The 22,577-nt window shown below is 38.4% G+C and overlaps 2 protein-coding genes and 1 pseudogene across 2 annotated transcripts; all 3 read right to left on the reverse strand.

The window, feature by feature from the left end:
* Window positions 1-3,179: 3,179 nt before the first annotated feature.
* On the reverse strand, window positions 3,180-4,223 carry LOC138089738 (trace amine-associated receptor 6-like). Its single transcript, XM_068985258.1, has one exon. It carries the CDS (start codon window positions 4,215-4,217, stop codon window positions 3,180-3,182), a length of 1,038 nt encoding a protein of 345 aa, XP_068841359.1. The 5' UTR covers window positions 4,218-4,223.
* A 5,507-nt stretch (window positions 4,224-9,730) lies between these two features.
* On the reverse strand, window positions 9,731-10,762 carry LOC138089747 (trace amine-associated receptor 7a-like). Its single transcript, XM_068985281.1, has one exon. It carries the CDS (start codon window positions 10,760-10,762, stop codon window positions 9,731-9,733), a length of 1,032 nt encoding a protein of 343 aa, XP_068841382.1.
* A 7,239-nt stretch (window positions 10,763-18,001) lies between these two features.
* Window positions 18,002-22,068, reverse strand: LOC138089566 (trace amine-associated receptor 6-like; annotated as a pseudogene).
* Window positions 22,069-22,577: the final 509 nt, after the last annotated feature.

A 22,577-nucleotide genomic window follows, 5' to 3' on the forward strand; every position in this document is an offset into this window, starting at 1 on the left:
GAACCATGACTCTTGGTAGCTTCCATCGCTCCTAAAGACAGCAGGTCATTAATATAGACAAGAAGAGTTGGAGCATATTAAAGATCTGCTGAAAGAAAACCATAAAAATACTTAAAAATATTAAGATATAATTCCGTAGATACTTTATATAAGGTGCAGTTTCTAAAATATACTAATGTACCTATGTCATAGTTTCATTAGATAAGACAAAAATATACCAAAGATATATTCTCAAAAGATATTCCCTTCCCAAATAAAACAACCAAGCACACAGATAAAACTGATGATGCTTAGATAAAAATAAAGGTGGTATTATTAATATCAATTTTAACCTATGTATTTTAATCACAAACATTAAAATGATAAAGCTAAATTACAAAGTAAATCTCCCTCCCCAAACACAGACACTGTCTGTTATACATAAAATTACATTTTGTAAAAGTGTAATATGGGGACCTAGTCCATATATTGTTTTATAATCTAGGTCAGATTTTTTGCTTCTGTTTTCTTTGGATTTTAGTGAAAAAAATATATTGTGGTTGTCTTACCTTGTTAATTGATACAGGGCATTTGTTCTTTTTAATGGTTTTATAATGTTCCATTTCAAAAGTAGAACATAATTGATTTAATATACACCATATCAATCCTAGTTTATTTCAATCTATAATTGAGATATACAATGAATATCCTTGTCATGTTTCCTTCCTTGCCTGACTCTATCTTCTTAGGCTTGCTTGGCAGAAATGGAACTACAGAGTCAAGTGACATGTGATTTGAAATTTTATATAAATGTTGTAATTTTCCTCTAAGAGAAGAGGTATTAAATTGTGGTTTTCCTATATGAACATGCCCAACTCTCAGCAGTGTGCTCAACTTCTCAGAATCTAATTAATCTGATATTAATGATGCTTTCAATGCTGTCCTTCCAATTCAAGACATGAAACTTTATTACATTTTAACTAACTTTTAAAATTATTTGTACATTGGACATTTTAATGTATTTATTAGCCATGCCTCTGTAAAATTTCCTGTTTGTTTGTTTAGTGGGACATTTGTCTCCATCTTTCTATTGTGTAAATTGCTTTTACATTTTTTAATCTACTAATTCTTCATCATGCATGCTACCAAAACTTTGTCTGTTTTTCCTTAACATGGTGTTCTTTTTTTTTTTGAAGTTTAAAAATTAAGTGCCTGAATCCATATGGATTTTTTGTCATGATTCCACCAATAAAGTTAAAAATATATATGTGTTTTCTTCTGGTTTTTTAACATCTGGAAGAAATCAGTTTTGATTTTGTGAAATACATCAAGCAAGATCCTTAAGAATTTTTCAAAAAGTTTTATACAACATTTCTAAATTACATATTTTTCCAATAACATAGATAATAGTAGTATTTTTTTTTATCATGAACAGTGTGTAAGCTCCAAATAGTACCTATAGAAGGAAAGATAACCAACAATTGCTCTCTATCATGAGTTGGAAGGTAAAACAACAAACTTCATGAAATGAGAAAACGGTTACAAAAAGGGATGCAACTATGATAGAAACTGGGCTTCCCTTTGGCTAATGGTTATTCCTACATTTACAAAATATCTCTTAAGAAAATAAAACATGAATCTCATCCTGAGTCTGAAATGGCTGATGGATATGTCTCAGAGACCTTTAGGAGCTCTAGAAAACTGGACACCAAGAGTCAATTTGCTCAAGATAAATGCGAACTGAGTCCACAGAACAACCTGACATTAACAGGGAACAGAGAAGAAAGAAACATGAAAATGAAAAAAAAGTTCAGTGGTAGGAAAGGTAAAACAGCACCAGGCTTGAAAGAAGAAATAACAACTGACAGAGCAGGGTGGTGTGAAGATTTGAGGAAACTAGAATTATGACCACTGTGTCAACCACTACTAAATAACATGGTTCTATCAAGTGCTCAAAGGATGTTCACTTTACAAAATATGTAAACCTATAAAAGTGAAGCTGCTAAAATTGAGGTACCATGTCTCCTCAACAAAATGATCATTTTCAAGTCTATATTTCATGCAATAATCACTATAGAAATTTCCAATATATCACCAGATCAACTTAAAATTTTTCAAATCATCGATCTGAAATTTAGGCTTTAGAAGTTAGTTTTATAATTCATAAACTGTCTTTTAATATTGCCAGTTTAATAAGTTTTATTGCTCTCCCAAACCAATGATAAATGAAGCATAAATCAAATGATTTAGGGCAATTTGCAATAACTGAACCAACGAAGTATCTCATAAGCATATGAAGTGTGATAAAACTTAAAGAAGAATCAATGAATTGATCAGATACATCGAGTAATCATGAGACCAAAAGTGCTACGTTGTGAAGCCCAGGCTTTTAACTGCTTTTCTCTGTCTCTTAGCCACTCTGATCTTGTGAGTCTCTGGTAACAAATTTATTTTCTAGTAATATTTTCCATCTTTTTAGTCTGCTTTCTAACCATAAGAATAATATTTCTGTACAGTAGCATCTTAACAAAGCCAGGTGTGAAAAATAATAGAAATTCTATCAATATCCAAAACTGATTTAAACAGGTTGAAAATCACTTATTAAGCAGAGAGCACTTACTAATCCCTCCATCCCATCATCTCTGACATCTGTGTAAGCTTGGCACCACTGTATGCCAGGGGCAGGATGTAGAAGATGCTGAAGCCAGTTCCTGACACAGATACCACGCAGACTTAAACATAATACTTTTAACTGCATCCCAAAAAAATTCCCTGGGAAAATAATCAAAGCAAGAAAAGCAGCAAACTGGAGAAAGTTCATCACAGAAATTTTTGATAAATTGCAAATGGGTAGATCAGTTTGTAAGGAAGAAAAGAAATAAAAGGCAACAGACATGTTTACAGGTTACAAAGGGAAAAGTCAATGGAATAAGAGAAAAAAAGGTGGGGAATGACTGCAGGGAATGGGCAATGGCGCATTCTACAGCAGTCAACAATAATGGGCTTAACATTTATTAGTCAAATAAATATTTTTGAAGAAGCAAAAGGGAAATGCACATCCTAACAGACTGACACATTGATTTATCCAATTAAACTGGAAAAGCAATTTGTTTTCTCTGAAGTAACAATCTTACTTGATTTTTAAAAATTCGTTCATGTGTAAAATGTGAAAATACCTTCAACTTCTTCAACCCAATGGCTTACATTTGTTCAGAGAACAAATTCATGCTTGCAGAACCGTTCTTGAAAACCCGCCCACTCACAATGACTTTGATGGCTTTCCTAAACCAAGGGTAAAATAAAGCATAGATCAAGGGGTTCATGGCTGAGTTATAATAAGTACACCAACAGCAAATCTCATAAATATAGGCCGGGGTTATGAAGCCCATAAAGGCGTCGATTAATGAGTCAATACTGTATGGTAACCATGAAATCATGAATGCTATGACCGTGATACCCAGGGTTTTAGCTGCTTTCCTCTCTCTCTTGGCTACTCTGGATTTGTAACTGTCTGATGATGACTTTCTTTTACTACCGGTATTTTCAATCTTTTTAGCCTGTTGTCTGGCCACAAGGAAAATATTACTGTAGAGAATTAGCATAACAAAAGTAGGTATAAAGAAGGATAGAAAATGTACTAACACCCAGTTTTGATTTATAACTATCTGACAGCCTCCTACACAGTTGAGGGCACTAGACAATTCCTCTAGCCCATTCTCATTGGCACCCGTGTAGAACACGGCACCGCTGTAAGTAAGGGGCAGGATCCAGGAGATGCTGATGCATATCCCCGACACAGACACCGTGAACTTGGTGGGATAGACCAGAGGGTCAGTAACAGCAATGTACCTGTCGATGGAGATGAAGGACAGGTGGAAGAGAGAAGAGTAACAAAATGCCACATCACAACATGTGTGCAAAGCACAGAAACTTTGCCCAAAGTACCAGCAGCTCTCCACGGACCTGACCATGCTGAAGGGCATCACAGTCACTCCCACCAGAAAGTCTGTACAGGCCAGAGAGGTGATGAGAAAATTGGTTGGTGAGTGTAGCTGCTTGAAATGAAGGATGGCAGTCATTACCAGGAGGTTTCCAAACACGGCCAGGACAGCCCCAAAGCCATACACCATGTATAGAATCACGCGGGACGTGGGTGAGTAGGGGGTTTTCACACAAGATCCATTCAAGTGCTCGTAGCAGAGCTGCACGGCTGCACTGGGGGATGAGTTGCTGCTCATGATCTGCCCTTTACACTCAAAGAATTCTGTCCTTCTTGATTTCCACGGACTTTCAGTGCTTCTGGAGGAAATCATACATACAGTAGGATGCCTGAGGAAATTATCAGACGTTAGTACTATTGTTTTTTCAATTTTCCTTTTTAGTATAAATCTTAAATAAGTTCAGTAACAGAATAAAATGCAAAAATTTTACATTGGACAAAGTCACTGGGAGTGAATTTCAACTAACTAAAGCTTAGATCCCTGAATTTGATAAAATTCCCTTTTGGTATTAAATATCTTTAAAAAATTTTTACCTTCAGAGTTCCTCTCTGCAACAGGCACTGATATGGGAAGTAATTATAGCATCAACTCCTGTTAGGTTTATGTGCCTTACCGCCTAAAGCATATAGCCCTTCCAGATATATAAATGCCATCAATAGGAAAATCCCTAGGTGGAATCCCTATAGTGCAAGGTGTGAACTTGGAAGTTTATTTTCAGTAGTGAGTGTTAAGAAAGCTACTGCACAAACAACTGTTTTAATTAGGTCATTATGTTTCTTGAGCTGAAGATTTTTTTTCTTCTAACACTTGGACTTTTCCCCTATTTTTAGTCCTGCTGTGATCGCCTTATTGGATTCTTGTTACAGAGGTATCACAAGGTACAGGCACTGTGAGTCGATACTTAGCCTTTCTCTCCCAATAAGAACTGATTTTTGCCTGTGCGCTGGCTACTAACAAACAGAAAAGGTAGCATACAGGGTGTGCAACTTGACTTGGATGAATTACACTTCAGGAAAACATTAAAAAAACCACCAGGGTATTTAGACATGTCCACATTTCTGAACTACTCGACTGTCAGTGCTCTTAGAGAAAAGATGTGTTCCCTTCTCAAGACATCATTAAAAAGAATACATTTGAGTCAGTTCTAATGAGGTGAATGAAACTGGAGCCTATTATACAGAGTGAAGCAAGCCAGAAAGAAAAACACCAATACAGTATACTAACGCATATATATGGAATTTAGAAACATGGTAACGATAACCCTGTATGTGAGACAGCAAAAGAGACACAAGATGTATAGAACAGTCTTTTGGACTCTGTGGGAAAGGGGGAGGGTGGGATGATTTGGGAGAATGGCATTGAAACATGTATAATACCATATAAGAAACGAATTGCCAGTCTAGGTTCAATGCAGGGTGCAGGATGCTTGGGGCTGGTGCACTGGGACGGCCCGGAGGGATGGTGTGGGGGGTGGAGGTGGGACGGGCGTTCGGGACTGGGGACACGTGTACACCCGTGGCAAATTCATGTTGATGTGTGGCAAAACCAATACAATATTGTAAAGTAATAATAATAATAATAGATTAAAAAAAGAAAAAAAATAAAATGAACATGAATCTCTTGAAAAAAAAAAAAGGCATCATTGGGAGTGGATCTGTAATGTCCCCTCATCCACGTGAGAAGTCCACACATAAACCCTCCGAGTGATTCACGTTCGTTTGTGAATCCAAGTGATAGAACTTTCTGTCCCTTGGGTGCTAAAAAATGTCAACTAAGGAATAATGAACAGAAAACTGAAACATAGCAATGCATTTCTTGGTAATTTCCCACCCTTGGAATGTCGGGACAGAGCAGAGCAAAAGAAAGTATTATCCAGCCTTCTTCAAGCAGGATTCCAGACTCTGGCCACTGTAGGGCCACTGATTTTGAAGATATATCTGGACTTGTTCTTTTGAATTGTGCCATAGGAATTATTATTAATTCATCTGGCTATCTGACTCCTAATCACACATACACAAAATATTCTTAATGATCTCTTAGATTCTTCCTAATGTATTCTGAGAGTTTGATTTTGTAAAATAATCAGTTACTTAAATCAACAAAGGTGTAAGCTATGCTTTCTCACGTAGAAGGCAATAGCAACCCACTTCCAGTACTCTTGCCTGGAAATCCCATGGATGGAAGAGCCTAGTAGGCTGCAGTCCATGGGGTTGAGAAGAGTCGGACACGACTGACTCTTTTCACTTTTCACCTTCATGCATTGGAGAAGGCAATGGTAACCCACTCCAGTTCTCTTGCCTGGAAAATCCCAGGGAGAGTGGAGCCTGGTGGGCTGTTGTCTGTGGGGTCACACAGAGTCAGCCATGACTGAAGTGACTTAGCAGCAGAAGCAGCAGCAGCAGGCTTTCTCAGCTTCAGCACTATTGACATTTGAGTTCTGATAAGTTTTGATGTGGGATCTGTCCTGTATATCGAAGGACATCTAGCAGCATCCTTGCTACTAGATGCCAGTAAAATCTCCTTAATTGTGAAAGCCAAAAATATCTCCAGACACTGAGAAGTGTCCTCTGAGGGGCAAATGTATCAGAGAGGGAATGAGTGAAATGAGCGCAGTCGTGTCTGACTCTTGGCAAACCCATGGACACCTCTGTCCATGCCAGGCTCCTCTGTCCATGGAATTCTCCAGGCCAGAATACTGGAGTGGGTAGCCATTTCCTTCTCCAGGGGATCTTTCCAACCCTGGGACTGAACCCAATTCTCCCTCATTGCAGATGGATTCTTTACTGTCTGAACCCAATATATCAGTGGATCTGCCTTACTTATAACCATGATTCTAGGCAAAAAAGAAGTATCATATGATCACAAGTATTACAAGTATCACTTGTCATTTGGGGTACAGAAATAACTTTATCTCCCTCCATTATTTTAAATTTATTCAACAATTAATTCTTTAATCCAAGGCATATTTATTGAGTGCCAGGAACTGGGTACAAAGAAGTGAACAAACAGATATGACCCCTTTCTTCATGAAACTTTCAATCTTGAAAGGAGAACAAACCTTCAACAAGTAAGCAGATAAATGGATGTATGAATAAAAATTGCGAGAAGTATTACAAAGGTGAAAGACCTTTGTGTGAGAGAGTAGTGACCACCTAGACAGGTAGGTGGGGACAGTAAAGTTCCTACCAGCAGAATAAACCCAAAATGCTGCTGCAATATTGTAGACTTTTAATGCAATACATGGGCTTCCTTGGTTGCTCAGTGGAAAAGAATCTGCCTGCTAACACAGGAGATGCGGGTTCTATCCCTGGGATAGGAAGATCCCTGGAGAAAGAAATGGCAACCCGCTCCAGGGTTCTTACCTGAGAAATGCCTTAGACAGAGGAGCCTGGTGGGCTATAGTTCATGGGGTTGTAAAAGTGTCAGACAAGACTTACAACTAAAAACAATAACAGCAAATAGAATATATACTCAGAGAAAGAAAATAGAAAATGAATGAAACTATAGTTGGGGTTTTCAGACCTTTTTTTTAGCATAGAGAAACTTAATGAGAAAGAAATATTACACCAAAAGTATAGAAAGAGCAAAAGAGGGAGAGATAGAAGTCTAGCTGTGGTCTAGAAGCAGGATGGGGTGGGAGACCTGAAGCCTTTTCTGTGTAAAACCTGGATGGACCCCTAAATCTCCATAGTGAGGAGCTAGATTCCTCCCAAAGTAAAGCACACTTTTCTTTTATGAAATTATTGCAAAGTATATATGATTGTCCTTGCTGCTGTTGTTGCTTTTTGTGATGTCCTTGGTTGGCAAAGTTAACACTCAGAAATTATCTGTGGGTTCCTTGAATTTTTCACCATCTTTATTATTTCTGAACTCTATGTTTCTAAGAACCACCATCCTGATACATTAGTCTTTTTAATAGCAAAAGTGGTACTTTATAAAGTTACGGACATAGAAAACAACTTATAATACCAGGGTATAAGTGGTGGAAGGATAAACTGGAAGACTGAGATTGACATACACACAATTTCTGTATATAAAGTGGACTTCCCAGATGGCTCAGTGGTAAAGAATCTGCCTGCCAATGTGACTGAACAACAAAACGGGCAGGGAGTATGTTATGCTTAAATTTTCTTCTCCTGCTGTGAAACATAAATTGCATTCCATCAGTAACTTGCAAAACAAGATTATATAGGCAAATTACTATATTGAAACCACACAAATCAAAATAAATTCATTACACTGTGTTAGAACTGAAAAAATGTGTATAAACGGATACCATGCAGGCTAAGGTGCCTTTCATTATCTGTAAAATCAGATGGAAACAGTATGCTCAGTCACTAGGTCGTTTCCAACCCTTTGTGACCCCATGGAGCCCGCCAGGGTCCTCTGTCCATGGCATTTCCTAGGCAAGAATACTGGAATGGGTTGCCATCTCCTTCTCCAGAAACAGTATAATTAGAAATAATACACTATTTCTAGAAATGTTTACCAATTCAAAGTATTTGTGTAATGGTAGTCAGAAATAATGTGCTAATAGATAATGTTGATTTACATCAAGCTAGAAATTTTTAAAATATAGCAAGAATACTTTGATGTATATTCTCTCCTGCCCAAAAGATATCATAATCTGATTTTAAAATCTTGATGTCTATTTGAACCCTCCAGTCTTAGTATCAAGAATAATTCCCTGAAATAATTGGCTTGATTTATCCACTGTTAATTGCAGAACTAATTCTTTTTTTTTTTTTTTTTTTGCCTTAGAACTGAGTTTGTGGGACATAAGAAAATGCATTTCACAGCCTCTGTCTTGGCTTCATTCTATGCCCTTCACTTCAGTTTTCTTTCTTCTTTTGTGCACACTTTTAAGCTATGCTTTCAAGTGTCTCCTCAAAACCCACTGTAAACTACTTTTAGAACACTGCACAACTAAATGAATACAGAATAAATTAATCTGAAAATAAAGTAACATAATGAATGACTGTCTTAAAACCCTGCTTTAAACATCTGCTAACTGGTTCTAAACTAATTTTATGAGCAGATTTACTAATAAGGAAGAAGCTCACTGAATAAATAAATGCTATGATGCAAATTATCTTTCCCATTGTACATAACTGAATTAGTATTATAATTAACAGAGTGATCACTTGATTTGTATTACCTGCTTCTGAAACCACAATGTGGGAATCACAAATCTCAACACCTAACAGTGCAGACCCACTGCTTTGCCCTCCCTGAGCAAGGAGGCACCACGTCACTAAGTGGTTGTATTTACATTTTAATAGAAAAATAATACAAAGGAAGAAACAGAAGATTTAGGCAGAGACTGAACTAATATAAGGTAATTGAAAGAAGGATTTATATTAACAAATATAAAGGTCCTTCACTTGTATTCTCGTAAATTTGGTCATGACTACTACAAGGGAGAGGCTATTAACCAGAGAAATACCATGAATTTCAGAAAGAGCCAAGCCACCCAAGATCACATAAGATCATCCAAGTGTTCAAAAGTAGGATGGGTATTGCCATCCAGGCATTTCTGGTTCCAAAGCTGTGCTGTCCCCATTACAAATAGGTTTTGATGTTATATTTACCAAAGAATTATGAACTTGAATTTAAGCATTTGGGTCAGGGTTGAACTACAATTTAGTTATTTTATATTACAAAAATTGGACTTTTACAACCAACTTTTTTCTTCTCATTATCTGTCCAATGTAAGTCTATTTGCAGTTTTCCCAAACTAAGACCAGAACCTATTCAGAAAACAAATTTATTGTTGAGGAATTCTCTCTCAAGACTTTGCCTGTGATGATGAGTTTGATGGCTTTTCGAAACCAAGGATAAAAGAAAGCATAAATCAAGGGATTCATAGCTGAGTTATAATAAGCAATCCAAACCAATATTTCATAAACATATGTGGGAGTGATGAAACCTAGGAAGGCGTCAATTATGGAATCCAGGAAGTAAGGCAGCCAGGAGATGAGAAACGCCAGCACTGTGACGCCCAGCGTTCTTGCTGCCTTTCTCTCCCTCTTGGCCACTCTGTCTTGGAAGCTCTCTGAGCATCGCCCAGTCTTACTGCTCAGATTCTCAATTTTTCTAGCCTGCTGTTTAGCAATGAGGAAAATCTTGGAGTACAGAACTATCATCACAAGGGTGGGGATGAAAAATAATAGAAAATTCACCAATACCCAACTCTGATTCACTGCAATTTGACAGCCTCCCACACAGGTGAGAGCACTTACTAGATCCTCCAGCCCAGCTGCATTCACTCCTGTGCCAAGAAGGGAAAAAGTATAAATAATGGGAAAGAGCCAAGAGAAGAGAATACACATGCCAGAAACAGACACAGTGAACCTGGTTGGATAGACCAGGGGGTCAGTGACGGCAATGTACCTGTCCAGAGAGATAAAGCACAAGTGGTAGATGGAAGCGTAACAGAATGACCCATTAAAACAAGAGTGGAGTTGACAGTAAAGCTCCCCAAAGTACCAGCAGCTCTCCACAGACCTCACTGTGCTAAAGGGCATCACAGTCACTCCCACCAAGAAGTCTGCACAGGCCAGGGAGGTAATCAAGAAATTGGCTGGAGAATGCAGCTGCTTGAAGTGGAGAATGGAAATCATTACCAAGAGGTTTCCAAATACAGCCAGCACAGCTCCAAAGATGAACACTGTGTACAGGATGAGGCGGGGAGCTGGTGAGTAGGGGCTTTTCACACAGGATCCATTCAGGTGCTCGTAGCAGAGCTGCACAGCTGCAGCAGAAGAAGACACACTGCTCATGATTCTCTGATTTGACACCTGGAAACCTGTCACCCTCTGTGGCCCAGGATGTCATGCCAGTTTTCAAAGTCCTTAAAAAAAAAAAAAGATAAATACAATATGTTAGTAATTGCCAGCATATTCTGTCTCCATTTCTTTGTAAGTGCCAATCTTTATTTTATTTTTTAAAAATTATTTATTTGCTGTATTGCATCTTAGTTGCACCAGAATCTTATGTTGCATGGCATGGACTCCCTAGTTGTGGCTTGTGGACTCAGTACTTGCAGTGTGTGGGTTTAGTTGCCCTGCAGCATGTGGGATCTTAGTTCTCCCACCAGGGATCAAACCCATATTGCCTCCCTTGCAAGGCAGATTTTTAACCACTGGACCACTAGGGAAGTCCCCAAATCCTTACTTTCATGTTTAGAAAGTGATTCATATCTTGTAAAATAATTCAGTTACAAATGCATTATCAGTTAACTTAAATCATTAAATTATTTAAATTTAAAAAATGTATTCCTTTGCATTACCTGCTACTTCATGTCTGAGAAGTGCTGGTCTTCAAGAAGCTGTTATATGATGCTTGTTCAAATGCTACATTTTATAGGATGCTTTTCCTAATTTATCAGAGCACGGATAATGCCCCAAACACTCTATCCCCTCAGGAGAGGAACCAAATGATTCCAATACCCAAAACACTTAAGATTGTATCCCCATAGTGGAAGGTGTAGAAAGAAAGGAAATTTTAAACCATGATTGTGTTTATGCTAAAAATAATTTTATGCCCTACTAATTTTCTGATGACATTTGACCTTTTCATGAAATAGAAATGGGAATAGTCTCCTTAAAAACTCGCTCAAGGTTTGAAAGCCATATTGTTTATTCTTACTAATTATGGGTGACTCAATTTTCATTTTGTAAGGACCACTGGTTGTTGATTCCCATTTGTCACTAGAAGTCTTTCAAAGAAGTTCTTAAGCTCTTACAGTTCTAGTTTGGGTAAAGAGATTAAATACAGAATTATATTAAAATCTAGACTGTTTCAGGTTTAGTTTTAATAATTCTTATTTGGAAAACTGAACGTGGAGAATCCAAAATGTTTCCTCATAGAAATACATGAAGGAAGAGTAAGTACACCTTAAAAGCACTTCCTGCAAAGGTTTTTATTTTGGAGAGGGAGGAATTTTGTTGTTTCTAAATGGGAACTGTTGGGAATATATTAAAGAAATAATATGAAAAATGTATTTTTGGAATGTGAATATTCCTATATTATACTATGAATTTTACCTTTGGCAAATTCTTCTCTTAGAGCTCTAGAACAGAACTCAACTTAGACTTGAAAAAATTTTTTTCTGATGAGTGACTTCTGGTCATTTTACAAAATCAGCTTTCTAAATCTGAGGTGTAGTTTATATCTGAAATTTTCACACTTTTAAAGTGAACAGGTTGTGGAATTATGGTAACTGTATCCACCCATGTAACTCCCCCTGCAATCAAGGTATAGAATAGACTGTTTTCAACACCTCAGTTCAGTGTCTGTGCAATATTCATCCATTTATTTGGTATGTTAGGAATGCATTTCCAATTATTTGCTAAGGAGCGATCTATTGTAGGAACATACCACAATTATTATATTCATATATATTTTGATATTCATTTGGACTCTTGTTCACATTAGGGCTGTTATTAGGTGTTGCTAAGAACACTCATATATAATTGTCTGTATAGACATGTGTTTCATTTCTTTTGGGTAAATTGCTGGCCCTAATGGAAAATATACGTTTAACTGTACAAGAAAATACAAACTATCTTCTAAAGTAACTGTAGCATTTTATACTCCCACCAGCAATTTATGAGTGTTCTAAATGCTTCAAGTCTTCTTCAACATTTGCTATTGACATGTTTTTAAATTTAACCATTCTAGACGGTGTATAGTCATGTTTTTAATTTAATGAATGGTAGTATTGAGAACCTGTTCATGTTATTATTGGCCATTAATGTATCCACTTTTGGTGACATGTCCATTCAAAATTTTGCCCATTTTTACTTGAGTTCTAAAATTTATTATTATTGAGTTTACTGGGTATGAGTTCTTTTGGCATATATCTTCTGAATATGACTGAATATTTGACTTTAGTTTCCTGAATAGTTTTGTGAGAGTGTCTTTTAAAGAATAAAAGGTTTTATTTTTAATGAAGTCCAACTTACTATTTTTCTAATAGCTATTGTTTTTTTTTTCTTGCCTAAGAAAATTGTCTAACGCAGTCACAACTGTTTTCTTCTATGCTTCTTCTAGAATATTTATAATTTTACTGCTAGTGTTTTATGACTCACATCATATTAATTTTAAATATGTTATGAGGAGGGGTCTGAGATTTATTAGGAGAATGAGTATTAGTATAAGGATATTCAGTAATTCCAGCAGAATTTCTTGAAATGACTATATTTCTTCAGTGAATGATGTTTGTTCATGTCAAAAATCAATCAACCATATGTGTGTGGATTTATTTCTGGATTCTCTTCTATTCTGTTGATTAGGTCAATACCCTTTTGTCTTGACTGAAACTTTACCTTAAGTCTTAAAGCCAAGTTGTGTAAACCTTTTACTTTTTTGTCTTTTCCGAAATTGTTTTGGCCATCTTATGTCTTTATTTTCATAAAACTTTTAAAACTACCTTGTCAAAAAAGCAAAACAAAAAACAAAACAAAACCCAGCAGTGTTCATTGTTATAAAATTGAGTCTTTAAAACAGTTATGAAGAGGGGCACTGGAATATTTGATTGGGATAGTAAATTTTCTCATTTCTGCATTTAATTACATCATGTCTGGTTTTCTGACTCATTGGAAAAGACCCTAATGCTGGAAAAGATTGAGGGCAGGATGAGAGGGGGTGACAGAGGATGATATGGTTGGATGGCATCAACTGACTCCATGGGTCATGGGTTTGAGCAAACTCCAGAAGATGGTGAAGGACAGGGAAGCCTGGTGTGCTGTCGTCCATGGGGTTGCAAAGAGTTGGACGAGACTTAGTGACTGAACAACAACAACCACAACAATGATTTATGAATTTAGATGCTTTGCAAATAGCTGCAAAGCATCTAAAATTTAAATTGCTATAGTTTCCTAACATTGAAGGATTGTACATCTTAATAATATTGAGCCTACCTAGCCAAATGCATATTTTGTCTTTCCATGGTTAAGAAGCCAAAAGAGGAAAAAAAACAAAACTAAAAGTATTATTTTAGCAAAATTAAAAAATAAAAAAACTGAAAGAAACAATAGAAAAACAAAATATGAGAACAACTGGAAACAAGTATCAAGAGAATAGAATCAGGTCAAATATGGAAAAACATTTATCCAAACTAGTGCCCATTCCAGTATTCATGCCTGGAAAATCCCATGGACCAAGGAGCCTGGTGGGCTACAGTCCATGGGGTTGCAAAGAGTTGGACACGACTGAGCAACTTCGCTTCACTTCACTTCACTTCACTTCAGTATCTGTAGACACCTGTAATTGAGTGCCTACAGAAGAAAGGGCTCTGAGTGGCCAAAGGTTCTTGCTGCATTAAACATTTTGGTAAAAATAAGCAGTATCTTGTGTTGATTAGTTTCTTTTAACTGCTCTGAAGAACTTGGGTGTGCGGGGGGAGGGAATGAGCTTATAGGCTTTAAAGTGCCAGCATAACGTTCATATAAGAGACTCGAAAGCTTTGATAAAAGCTCTGAAAGAACTCTTAATATCCTAGAGTCACAGAACTGAGTTTCTGAAAACCAAACTCCAAGCTTAAATCTGTAGGGCCCTGAATTACAAGGCAAACAGAATTCTCAAATTTCTAGAGCCTCTTTCACTGAAAGCCTGGCATTGATTAGCAAGGAAAGGGATTCTTGAAACTAGGATGGTGACATAAAGGCAGGTCCTAATGAAACTGGTTACCTCCAACCTCTAATTCTGTCAAGTCTTCTCTGGCAGAAGCAGCAGCCCTTCCCCCACTGCCTAATGCATTCAGTCTTCCTTTCTCTGAAGGAGCTGCAATGTCCTCCTCCAAGGTAGTTACTGTAAGAACGCACCTGACCCTCCTCGGGGCGTCCCCTCACACCTGTCCTCATCTCCTCACCTATCATCAGGACCCAGTCCTAGCAGGACCCAAAGGGAATGGTACAAAGTGAGACTCATGAAGACATGTATTTCCAAACTGAAGCGTGTAGGATTCTGCCCATCTATATGGACAGAAACCCAAGGGATATATATGAGAATGGATCTCAAGTGTGTGATATCAGTGTGGAAGTTGAGTAAAGCAGGATCAGGCTTAATGTATTAATAAAGGCCCACCATGCAGCACATAATCTTTAGTGAAGGAAGAGTTGAAGAATCTTAAAGACATGCTCTGCTCAGTCATGTCCAGTTATTTGCAATCTCATGGACCACAGCCTGCCAAGCTTCTCTGTCCATAGGATTTTCCAGACAAGAATACTGGAGGGGGTTGCCATTTCCTTCTGTGGGGGATCTTCCCAACCCAAGGATGAAAGTCACGTCTTTTGAGTCTCCTGCTTTGGCAGGTGGATTCTTTACCACTGATCCACCTTGGAAGCTTTAAAGACATGCTGCAAAACAATATTAAACTACTTTAATACAGAAAGATATAATAATTCCTGAGATGTTTTAATCACAAGATGTAGTCCCCAAAATATTGGACTTCCCAGGTGGCTCAGTGATAAAGAATCTACCTGCCAAGGAGGGGGCGTGAGTTTGATCCCTGGTTCAGCAAGGTCCCCTAGAGAAGGAAATGGCAATCTGCTCCAGTATTCTTGCCTGGAAAATTCCACTGATAGAGGAGTCAGTCAGGCTACAGTCTATGGGGTCGCAAAAGAGTTAGACACGACTTAGAGACTAAACAACAAAACCCCTAAAATATATTGACACTGTTACAGTTTATTTTCATTAGGTAAGAAAAATATATACTAGGAATATGCACTGCCGGGAGCCAGCACAGGAGATCCCACCCATGACAAGGTCACATGGAGAGACCTGATGGGCAAGGCGAGTCAGGTCTCAAGGGGTCCTCTGCCTGAGCATCTATCCCAAAACCAAAATGTGTCTGTTTACTGTCTGCTATATTATACTCTTCTGACATAACAGGGGCTATCCCCGACCACCTTTCTCTGGAAAGAGTTAACTCAGAGCTCCAGTTAACAGTTTCCTGCGTATAAAAAGAATGTCTCTGTTTAAACCCCTTTGACGGCTTTCTAACTTACCTGACCGGTCTGCCGGAACTTTTACAACTTGTGAATTGTTTACAGCCCCCCAGCCACGAGAGGCACGAAGCTTAAAACATCTTAAAGATATAGAGCCTTTTAGAGCTAAGAATTAGCTTGGTGAAGGGTTCCATTGTTGAGTTAATGTTTGCTGCCAGGCCTCCATATTCTTTATCTTTTAGGCACCTGAAGGATATTAACCAATGTAATTGGGATACAGAAAAAGGAATATAGTAGTTTTGATGTTAGCAATACTAGACTTTTAAGTTAATGAATTTTCTCTTTGTTATAAATTACTGTACTTCTTTCATTGTCATAAATTGTTGTGTCCTTGCTATGTAAGAATGTAACTTTATTTAGTGCTTTCTGAGAGTGGTACCAGACTTTGGGAAGAACAACACTTTTAAGGTTTTCTGGTTGACAGACCCTTATCAGAAAAGGGCTGTAAAATGTTAATTGGCCCTCTGGCCAGAAGATGATGTAAATCACCTAAGACTTGTGTATGCCACTAGGTATGCAGAGAGAAAGCCTGGTCTCGATGAGTCAGCGCTGCTGACACTGCATAATTTTGTATTATCCATTGATCTCTACGTACAATCAAAAGTATAAAAGGCCTTTCCGGACAATAGAAGATGGGCCAGTCACTGGGAAGACTGGTTTCCCCTGTGTCAAATCTCTCTCTCTTTTTCCCTCTCCCTCCCTCTCCTTTTCGGGCTGAATTCCCATCTGGAAAGCGGAGGCTCACCAAGTCTACTTACTTGCCCTGGCTTCTAAGACCCACACGAGAGAGCCTAAGGCGGGGCACCCTCCACTATTCAAGAGGGCGCCGGTGGCCTAACGTAGATGGTGCAAACCTCTTGTCCTGAGGTTTTATTAGTTCTCTGTGTAAACTAAGTTGTTCAGCCTCTTTTCTCCACTAAATTTTCCTACTATACTATTTTTCCTAATCTCTCTTATATTTCTAATTAAATAATTCTTTCTAAGACACCACGCTGTCTCCCCTTCGAATTACCCTGGATCCACTGGGGCTGGACCCCAGCATGCACACAAAATGTATTTTCATTAAAGTGAAAGAAGCAAACATCTTTTGAGATCGACACGTACACATTGCTCTATTTTAAATGGATAACCCATAACGACATACTGTATAGTGCAGGGAACTCTGCTCAATGTTATATGGCACCCTGGATGGGAGGGAACTTCAGGGGTGAATGAATACATGTATATGTATGACTAAGTCTCTTTGCTGTGAACCTGGAACTGTCACAACACTGTTAATACAATGTTGTTAATACATTGGCTGTATTCCAATATTAAAAAAAGTTAAAAAGAAAATAGTGGACAAACTTTGGATAGTGTTTATAGAAAAAAATTGCCCTGTCATAACTGGAAGGTAAAATAACACACTTGATGGGATGAGAAAAATGATCATAAAGAGACAATTACTGTTGTGGAAATAACACCACCTGTTCATGGCTATTCCCACATTTACAGAAATCCCCAAATTATATGAGTCCAGCCCTGAGTCCTAAATGGCTGATGTATATGACTCAGGGACCTCTTAAGGTCCCTGACTTAACTCAAGGACCAAAAGACCTTTCTCCAAGATACAAGCCTCTGAAAATGAGAACAAAGTTAACTGAATTTAGAAAAAAAGACAGGGAAAAAAAGAATTTCATGGGACATGGAACTAAGAAACTTTTGAAAGTGAAGGAAAGGTCAGCCTGAAAGAGAGGCCCAGAAAAGGAAAATCATTAACAACAAAGCAAGAAAGCATGCAGATTTGAAGAAACTAGAAAATTTGTGTCAAGCATTTTTATTGAATATATTTCTGTCAAATGATTAAAAATGTTCACTCATCAAAAAAGTAAGAGCATGAAGGTGATGCTGCTGAAATTGAGGTATTGTTTCTCCTCCCCAGCTGAATGGAACACTTTTATGGAATGTATTGCATGCCACAGTTACTGAGAAATTCCAAATAAATCATTAAATTCCTTGGTTTGAAAATTAGCTCTCTTTGGAAAATAAGTTTATGGTTGATGAGTTGTCTGTTAACACTTGGCCTGTTACAATAACTTTTATTGCTCTCCTAAACCAAAAAGTAAAATAAAGCATAAATCAAAGGATTTAGAGCAGAACTATAATAAACAAACCAGCAAAATAGCTCATAAACATATGAAGTGAGTGAAGTCACTCAGTCGTGTCTGACTCTTTGTGACCCTAGGGACTGTAGCCTACCAGCTTCTCCGTCCATGGGATTTTCCAGGCAAGAATACTGGAGTGGGTTGCCATTTCCTTCTCCAGATCTTCCCGACCCAGGGATTGAACGCACATCTCCCACATTGTAGGTAGACGCTTTACCATCTGAGCCACCAAGGAAGGTGTTATAAACCACGCCCAAAAAATCAATAAATGAATCAATCATATCCAGTAACTATGAGATCAAAAATGCTATACTTGGAGTTTTAGCAGCTTTTCTCTCTCTGTCACTCTGGTTTTGTGTATGCCTAATACTCCTTCTACTTTGCTAGGAATATGTTCAATCTTTATAGTCTGTTTTCTAGCCACAAGAAATATATTACTATACAGAATTATCATAACAAAAGTAGGTACAAAATATAATAGAAACTCTGTCAAAATCCAAAATTGATTTATAACAAGCTGACAACTTCCAGTGCAGCTGAGGTCACTTACTGATTCCTTTATCCTGTTCTCATGAACCCCTGTGAAGAACACAGCTCCACTATATACAAGGGGCAGGATCCAGGAGATGGTGATGCATACCCCTGACACAGACACCGTGAACTTGGTGGGATAGACCAGGGGGTCAGTAACAGCAATGTACCTGTCAATGGAGATGAAGCACAAGTGGAAGAGAGAAGAGTAAGAAAAGGCCACATCACAGGAACTGTGAAGGGCACAAAATCTGGCTCCAAAGTACCAGCAGCTCTCCACGGACCTGACCATGCTGAAGGGCATCACGGTCACTCCCACCAGAAAGTCCGTGCAGGCCAGAGAGGTGATCAAGAAGTTGGCTAGAGAGTGCAGCTGCTTGAAGTGAAGGATGGCAGTCATCACCAGGAGGTTTCCAAACACGGCCAGGACAGCCCAAAGCCAAACACCATGTACAGAATCACGCGGGATGCGGGTGAGTAGGGGGTTTTCAAACAGGATCCGTTCAGGTGCTCGTAGCAGAGCTGCACAGCTGCAGGGATGGATGAACTGCTATTCATGATGCTGCTGTTAATAGCATGTAAACACCTGGAGATGTTCTGACCTTTTCAATCACATAAAATAGAGCTGTTTTCTATCTTCTGAAGAGAGAGAACAGCCTCTTAACTAAATACCCATGTTACAGTTATCAGATATTATCATAATGCCCTGTCATATATCTATTTTAATTTTAAGCTCAGAACATATAAAATAATATTATACGCAAGTTAAGTTCTAAATAAATACTGCTGCTGCTGCTGCTGCTGCTAAGTCACTTCAGTCATGTCCAACTCTGTGTAACCCTGTAGATGGCAGCCCACCAGGCTCCCCCATCCCTGGGATTAACCAGGCAAGAACACTGGAATGGGTTGCCATTTCCTACTCCAATGCATGAAACTGAAAAGTTAAAGCGAAGTCACTCACTCGTGTCCGACTCATAGCAACCCCATGGACTGCAGCCCACCAGGCTCCTCCATCCATGGGATTTTCCAGGCAATAGTACTGGAGTGGGGTGCCATCGCCTTCTCCGCAATAAATACCACTATTAATAATTACTATTTTATTTTTTTTCTTTAGAATATAGTTGAAAACAACTTTCCATATCCAATAAGAATTTAAGCAAATCTGTGGCAAATTTGCTTTCGCCACAATAAATTTCTTGCCTTGTAATTCATGAAAAAAATTTTTTACCTGGACTGGATATTGTATTTATTTCTTATTGTCAAAGTTAGTGAAGATATATGTGATTTGTTATTATTAGTTACCTTTACTACCCCTACCCCTCAGGAATGTCTGAGGAGTTAATGACAAAACCCCCAGGAAACACCGAAGTTCAGTTCAGTTCAGTCGCTCAGTAGTGTTTGACTCTTTGAGACCCCATGAATCGCAGCACGCCAGGCCTTCCTGTCCATCACCAACTTCCGAAGTTCACTCAAACTCATGTCCATTGAGTTGGTGATGCCATCCAGCTATCTCATTCTCTGTCGTCCCCTTCTCCTCCTGCCCCAAATCCCTCCCAGCATCAGAGTCTTTTCCAATGAGTCAACTCTTCGCATGAGGTGGCCAAAGTATTGGAGTTTCAGCTTTAGCATCAGTCCTTCCAAAGAACACCCAGGACTGATCTCCTTTAGGATGGACTGGTTGGATCTCCTTGTGGTCCAAGGGACTCTCAAGAGTCTTCTCCAACACCACAGTTCAAAAGCATCAATTCTTCGGCACTCAGCTTTCCTCACAGTTCAACTCTCACATCCTTACATGACCACTGGAAAAACCATAACCTCAACTAGATGGACCTTTGTTGGCAAAATAATATCTCTGCTTTTTAATATGCTATCTAGGTTGGTCATAACTTTCCTTCCAAGGAGTAAGCGTCTTTTAATTTTATGGGTGTGATCACCATCTGCAGTGATTTTGGAGCCCCCCAAAATAAACACTGACACTGTTTCCACTATTTCCCCTTCTAATCAGTTAATATAATTCACCACATTATCAAGTTAGAATTTTGTGATTATTTGATTAAATGCAACAATAGCACTCATTTTTTCCCTTGCTCTTTTTCTCTCATAATTGCATCAGCATTCCAGGATGCTAAGCAAATGACCTGGTTTCCATGGGAGCACACTGGGATTGTCTTTGTATATTCCATCTTGTAAGAGATTGACATTTCTCATAATGGGAAAAAAGAAGTCCACATTACCCTAAGCTTGAATAACAATAATCCACCCCAGATCTGTGAGTCTGGTGACCCTCTCTGATGGTCTGTGCTTCAGACCCTCCATATGTGGCTCATGACGTAGTATCCTGCTTTGGCATTTTTAGATTTCAGAGCTAATGTTCCATAATCAGTTTTCCCCCTATCTGTGGGAAAATATTCCACTTTTTAGAAATTATAAACTTATCAGGGGGTAGTTCTCCTTTTGAAACCCCTTCCTTTTTAGTGTCTTTAGCCAGGACTCCAAGATTTTAGTTATGTCAGAGTACTCAGTCAGTTTTCTGTTTTTTTATCTTCCTTCTTCCATCTCTCCTAGTTTCTTGCTAATTACCCTGTGTATGTCCAGAAATTTGGGAATATTCTGAAGTTCTTTTTCAAATTCTCTCATCACAGTCACTTGTAATTTCTGAACTGAATATAATAACTTCAAAAAGCCTACTGTATGTCTATCTTCATACCAGTTTTCTTAGAATTTGAGTAACAGCCCTTGGCTTACAGCTTTTAATCAGTAGGCATCCAGATGTGTGCATCCTAAAACATGATGGATATTCCAGACACACCCACAAGTATCTTCTCTGACTCACAGAGAATAGATTAAGATGTGCAAGACATGTTACTTTAATGCAACCATCCTTATAATGGTAGCAAGCAGCAAACAGTATATATAAGTGGTTTGGTTTACATGTATTAAGTCATAAAATGGTTATGTGCAAAAAAAATGAAGTCAGAAGTATTATTATCCTTATTTTATAAATGAAAAAACTGATCAACTGAGAAGCTAATAACTTGCCTAAGGTTACACTTCTAGTAAATGATGACCTTGGGCATTTATATCTAAGCCATTTAGCTCCAGCTTCTATATTCTGAGCATCCATGCTCTGAGCTTCTACTCCTATGCCCTCATTACCCCAAACGGATGCTTCAGGGCCTTAGCACAGACTCTCATCTGCTTGCATCACTCTTTCCTCAGATTTTCACAGGTTCTTTCTCATTCTTCAGGCCTCAGCTTTAAAATGACTTCCTCAGAAAAATCACTGTCTCAGCTAATTGATACTGTTCTCAATTGGTACTGCTTTTTTTGTTCTTTTATTTACCTTGTTTTCTCATGTTCTTAAGTGTATATATCAAGATTTGAACCTAATCGGTCCATCCAAAAGGAAATCAGTCCTAAGTATTCATTGGAAGGACTGTTGCTGAAGCTGAAACTCCAATACTTCGGCCACCTGATGTGAAGAACTGATTCATTTGAAAAGACCCTGATGTTGGGAAAGATTGAAGGCAGGAAGAGAAGGGGATGACAGAGGATGAGATGGTTGGATGGCATCACCGACTCTATGGACATGAGTTTGAGTAAGCTCTGGGAGTTGGTGACAAACAGGGAAAACTGGCGTGCTGCAGTCCATAGGGTCACAAATAGGCAGACATGACTGAGCGTCTGAACTGAACTGAATGCCACATTAACCCATATTTTAATGATCAGAACATGTATGGCCAAGCCCAACATCAGTGGACCCAGGACATTTGCTACTTCCCAGGGATTAGGGAGCAGGGCAGACTGCAGTGAGAAAGAAGCATGAAATAGAGGTGGAAGTGGAGAAGACAAAGTCTCAGTGCCATCCTGTGACAGGTGCCAAGGACCGAGACTGAGGATGATGTATT

Source organism: Capricornis sumatraensis, chromosome 13, assembly GCF_032405125.1.
Source record: "Capricornis sumatraensis isolate serow.1 chromosome 13, serow.2, whole genome shotgun sequence".
Lineage (NCBI taxonomy): Eukaryota > Metazoa > Chordata > Mammalia > Artiodactyla > Bovidae > Capricornis > Capricornis sumatraensis.

Coding starts and splice junctions, on each gene's coding strand:
- LOC138089738 (XM_068985258.1), bottom strand. CDS start 4,217: ATGAGCAGCAACTCATCCCCCAGTGCAGCCGTGCAGCTCTGCTACGAG.
- LOC138089747 (XM_068985281.1), bottom strand. CDS start 10,762: ATGAGCAGTGTGTCTTCTTCTGCTGCAGCTGTGCAGCTCTGCTACGAG.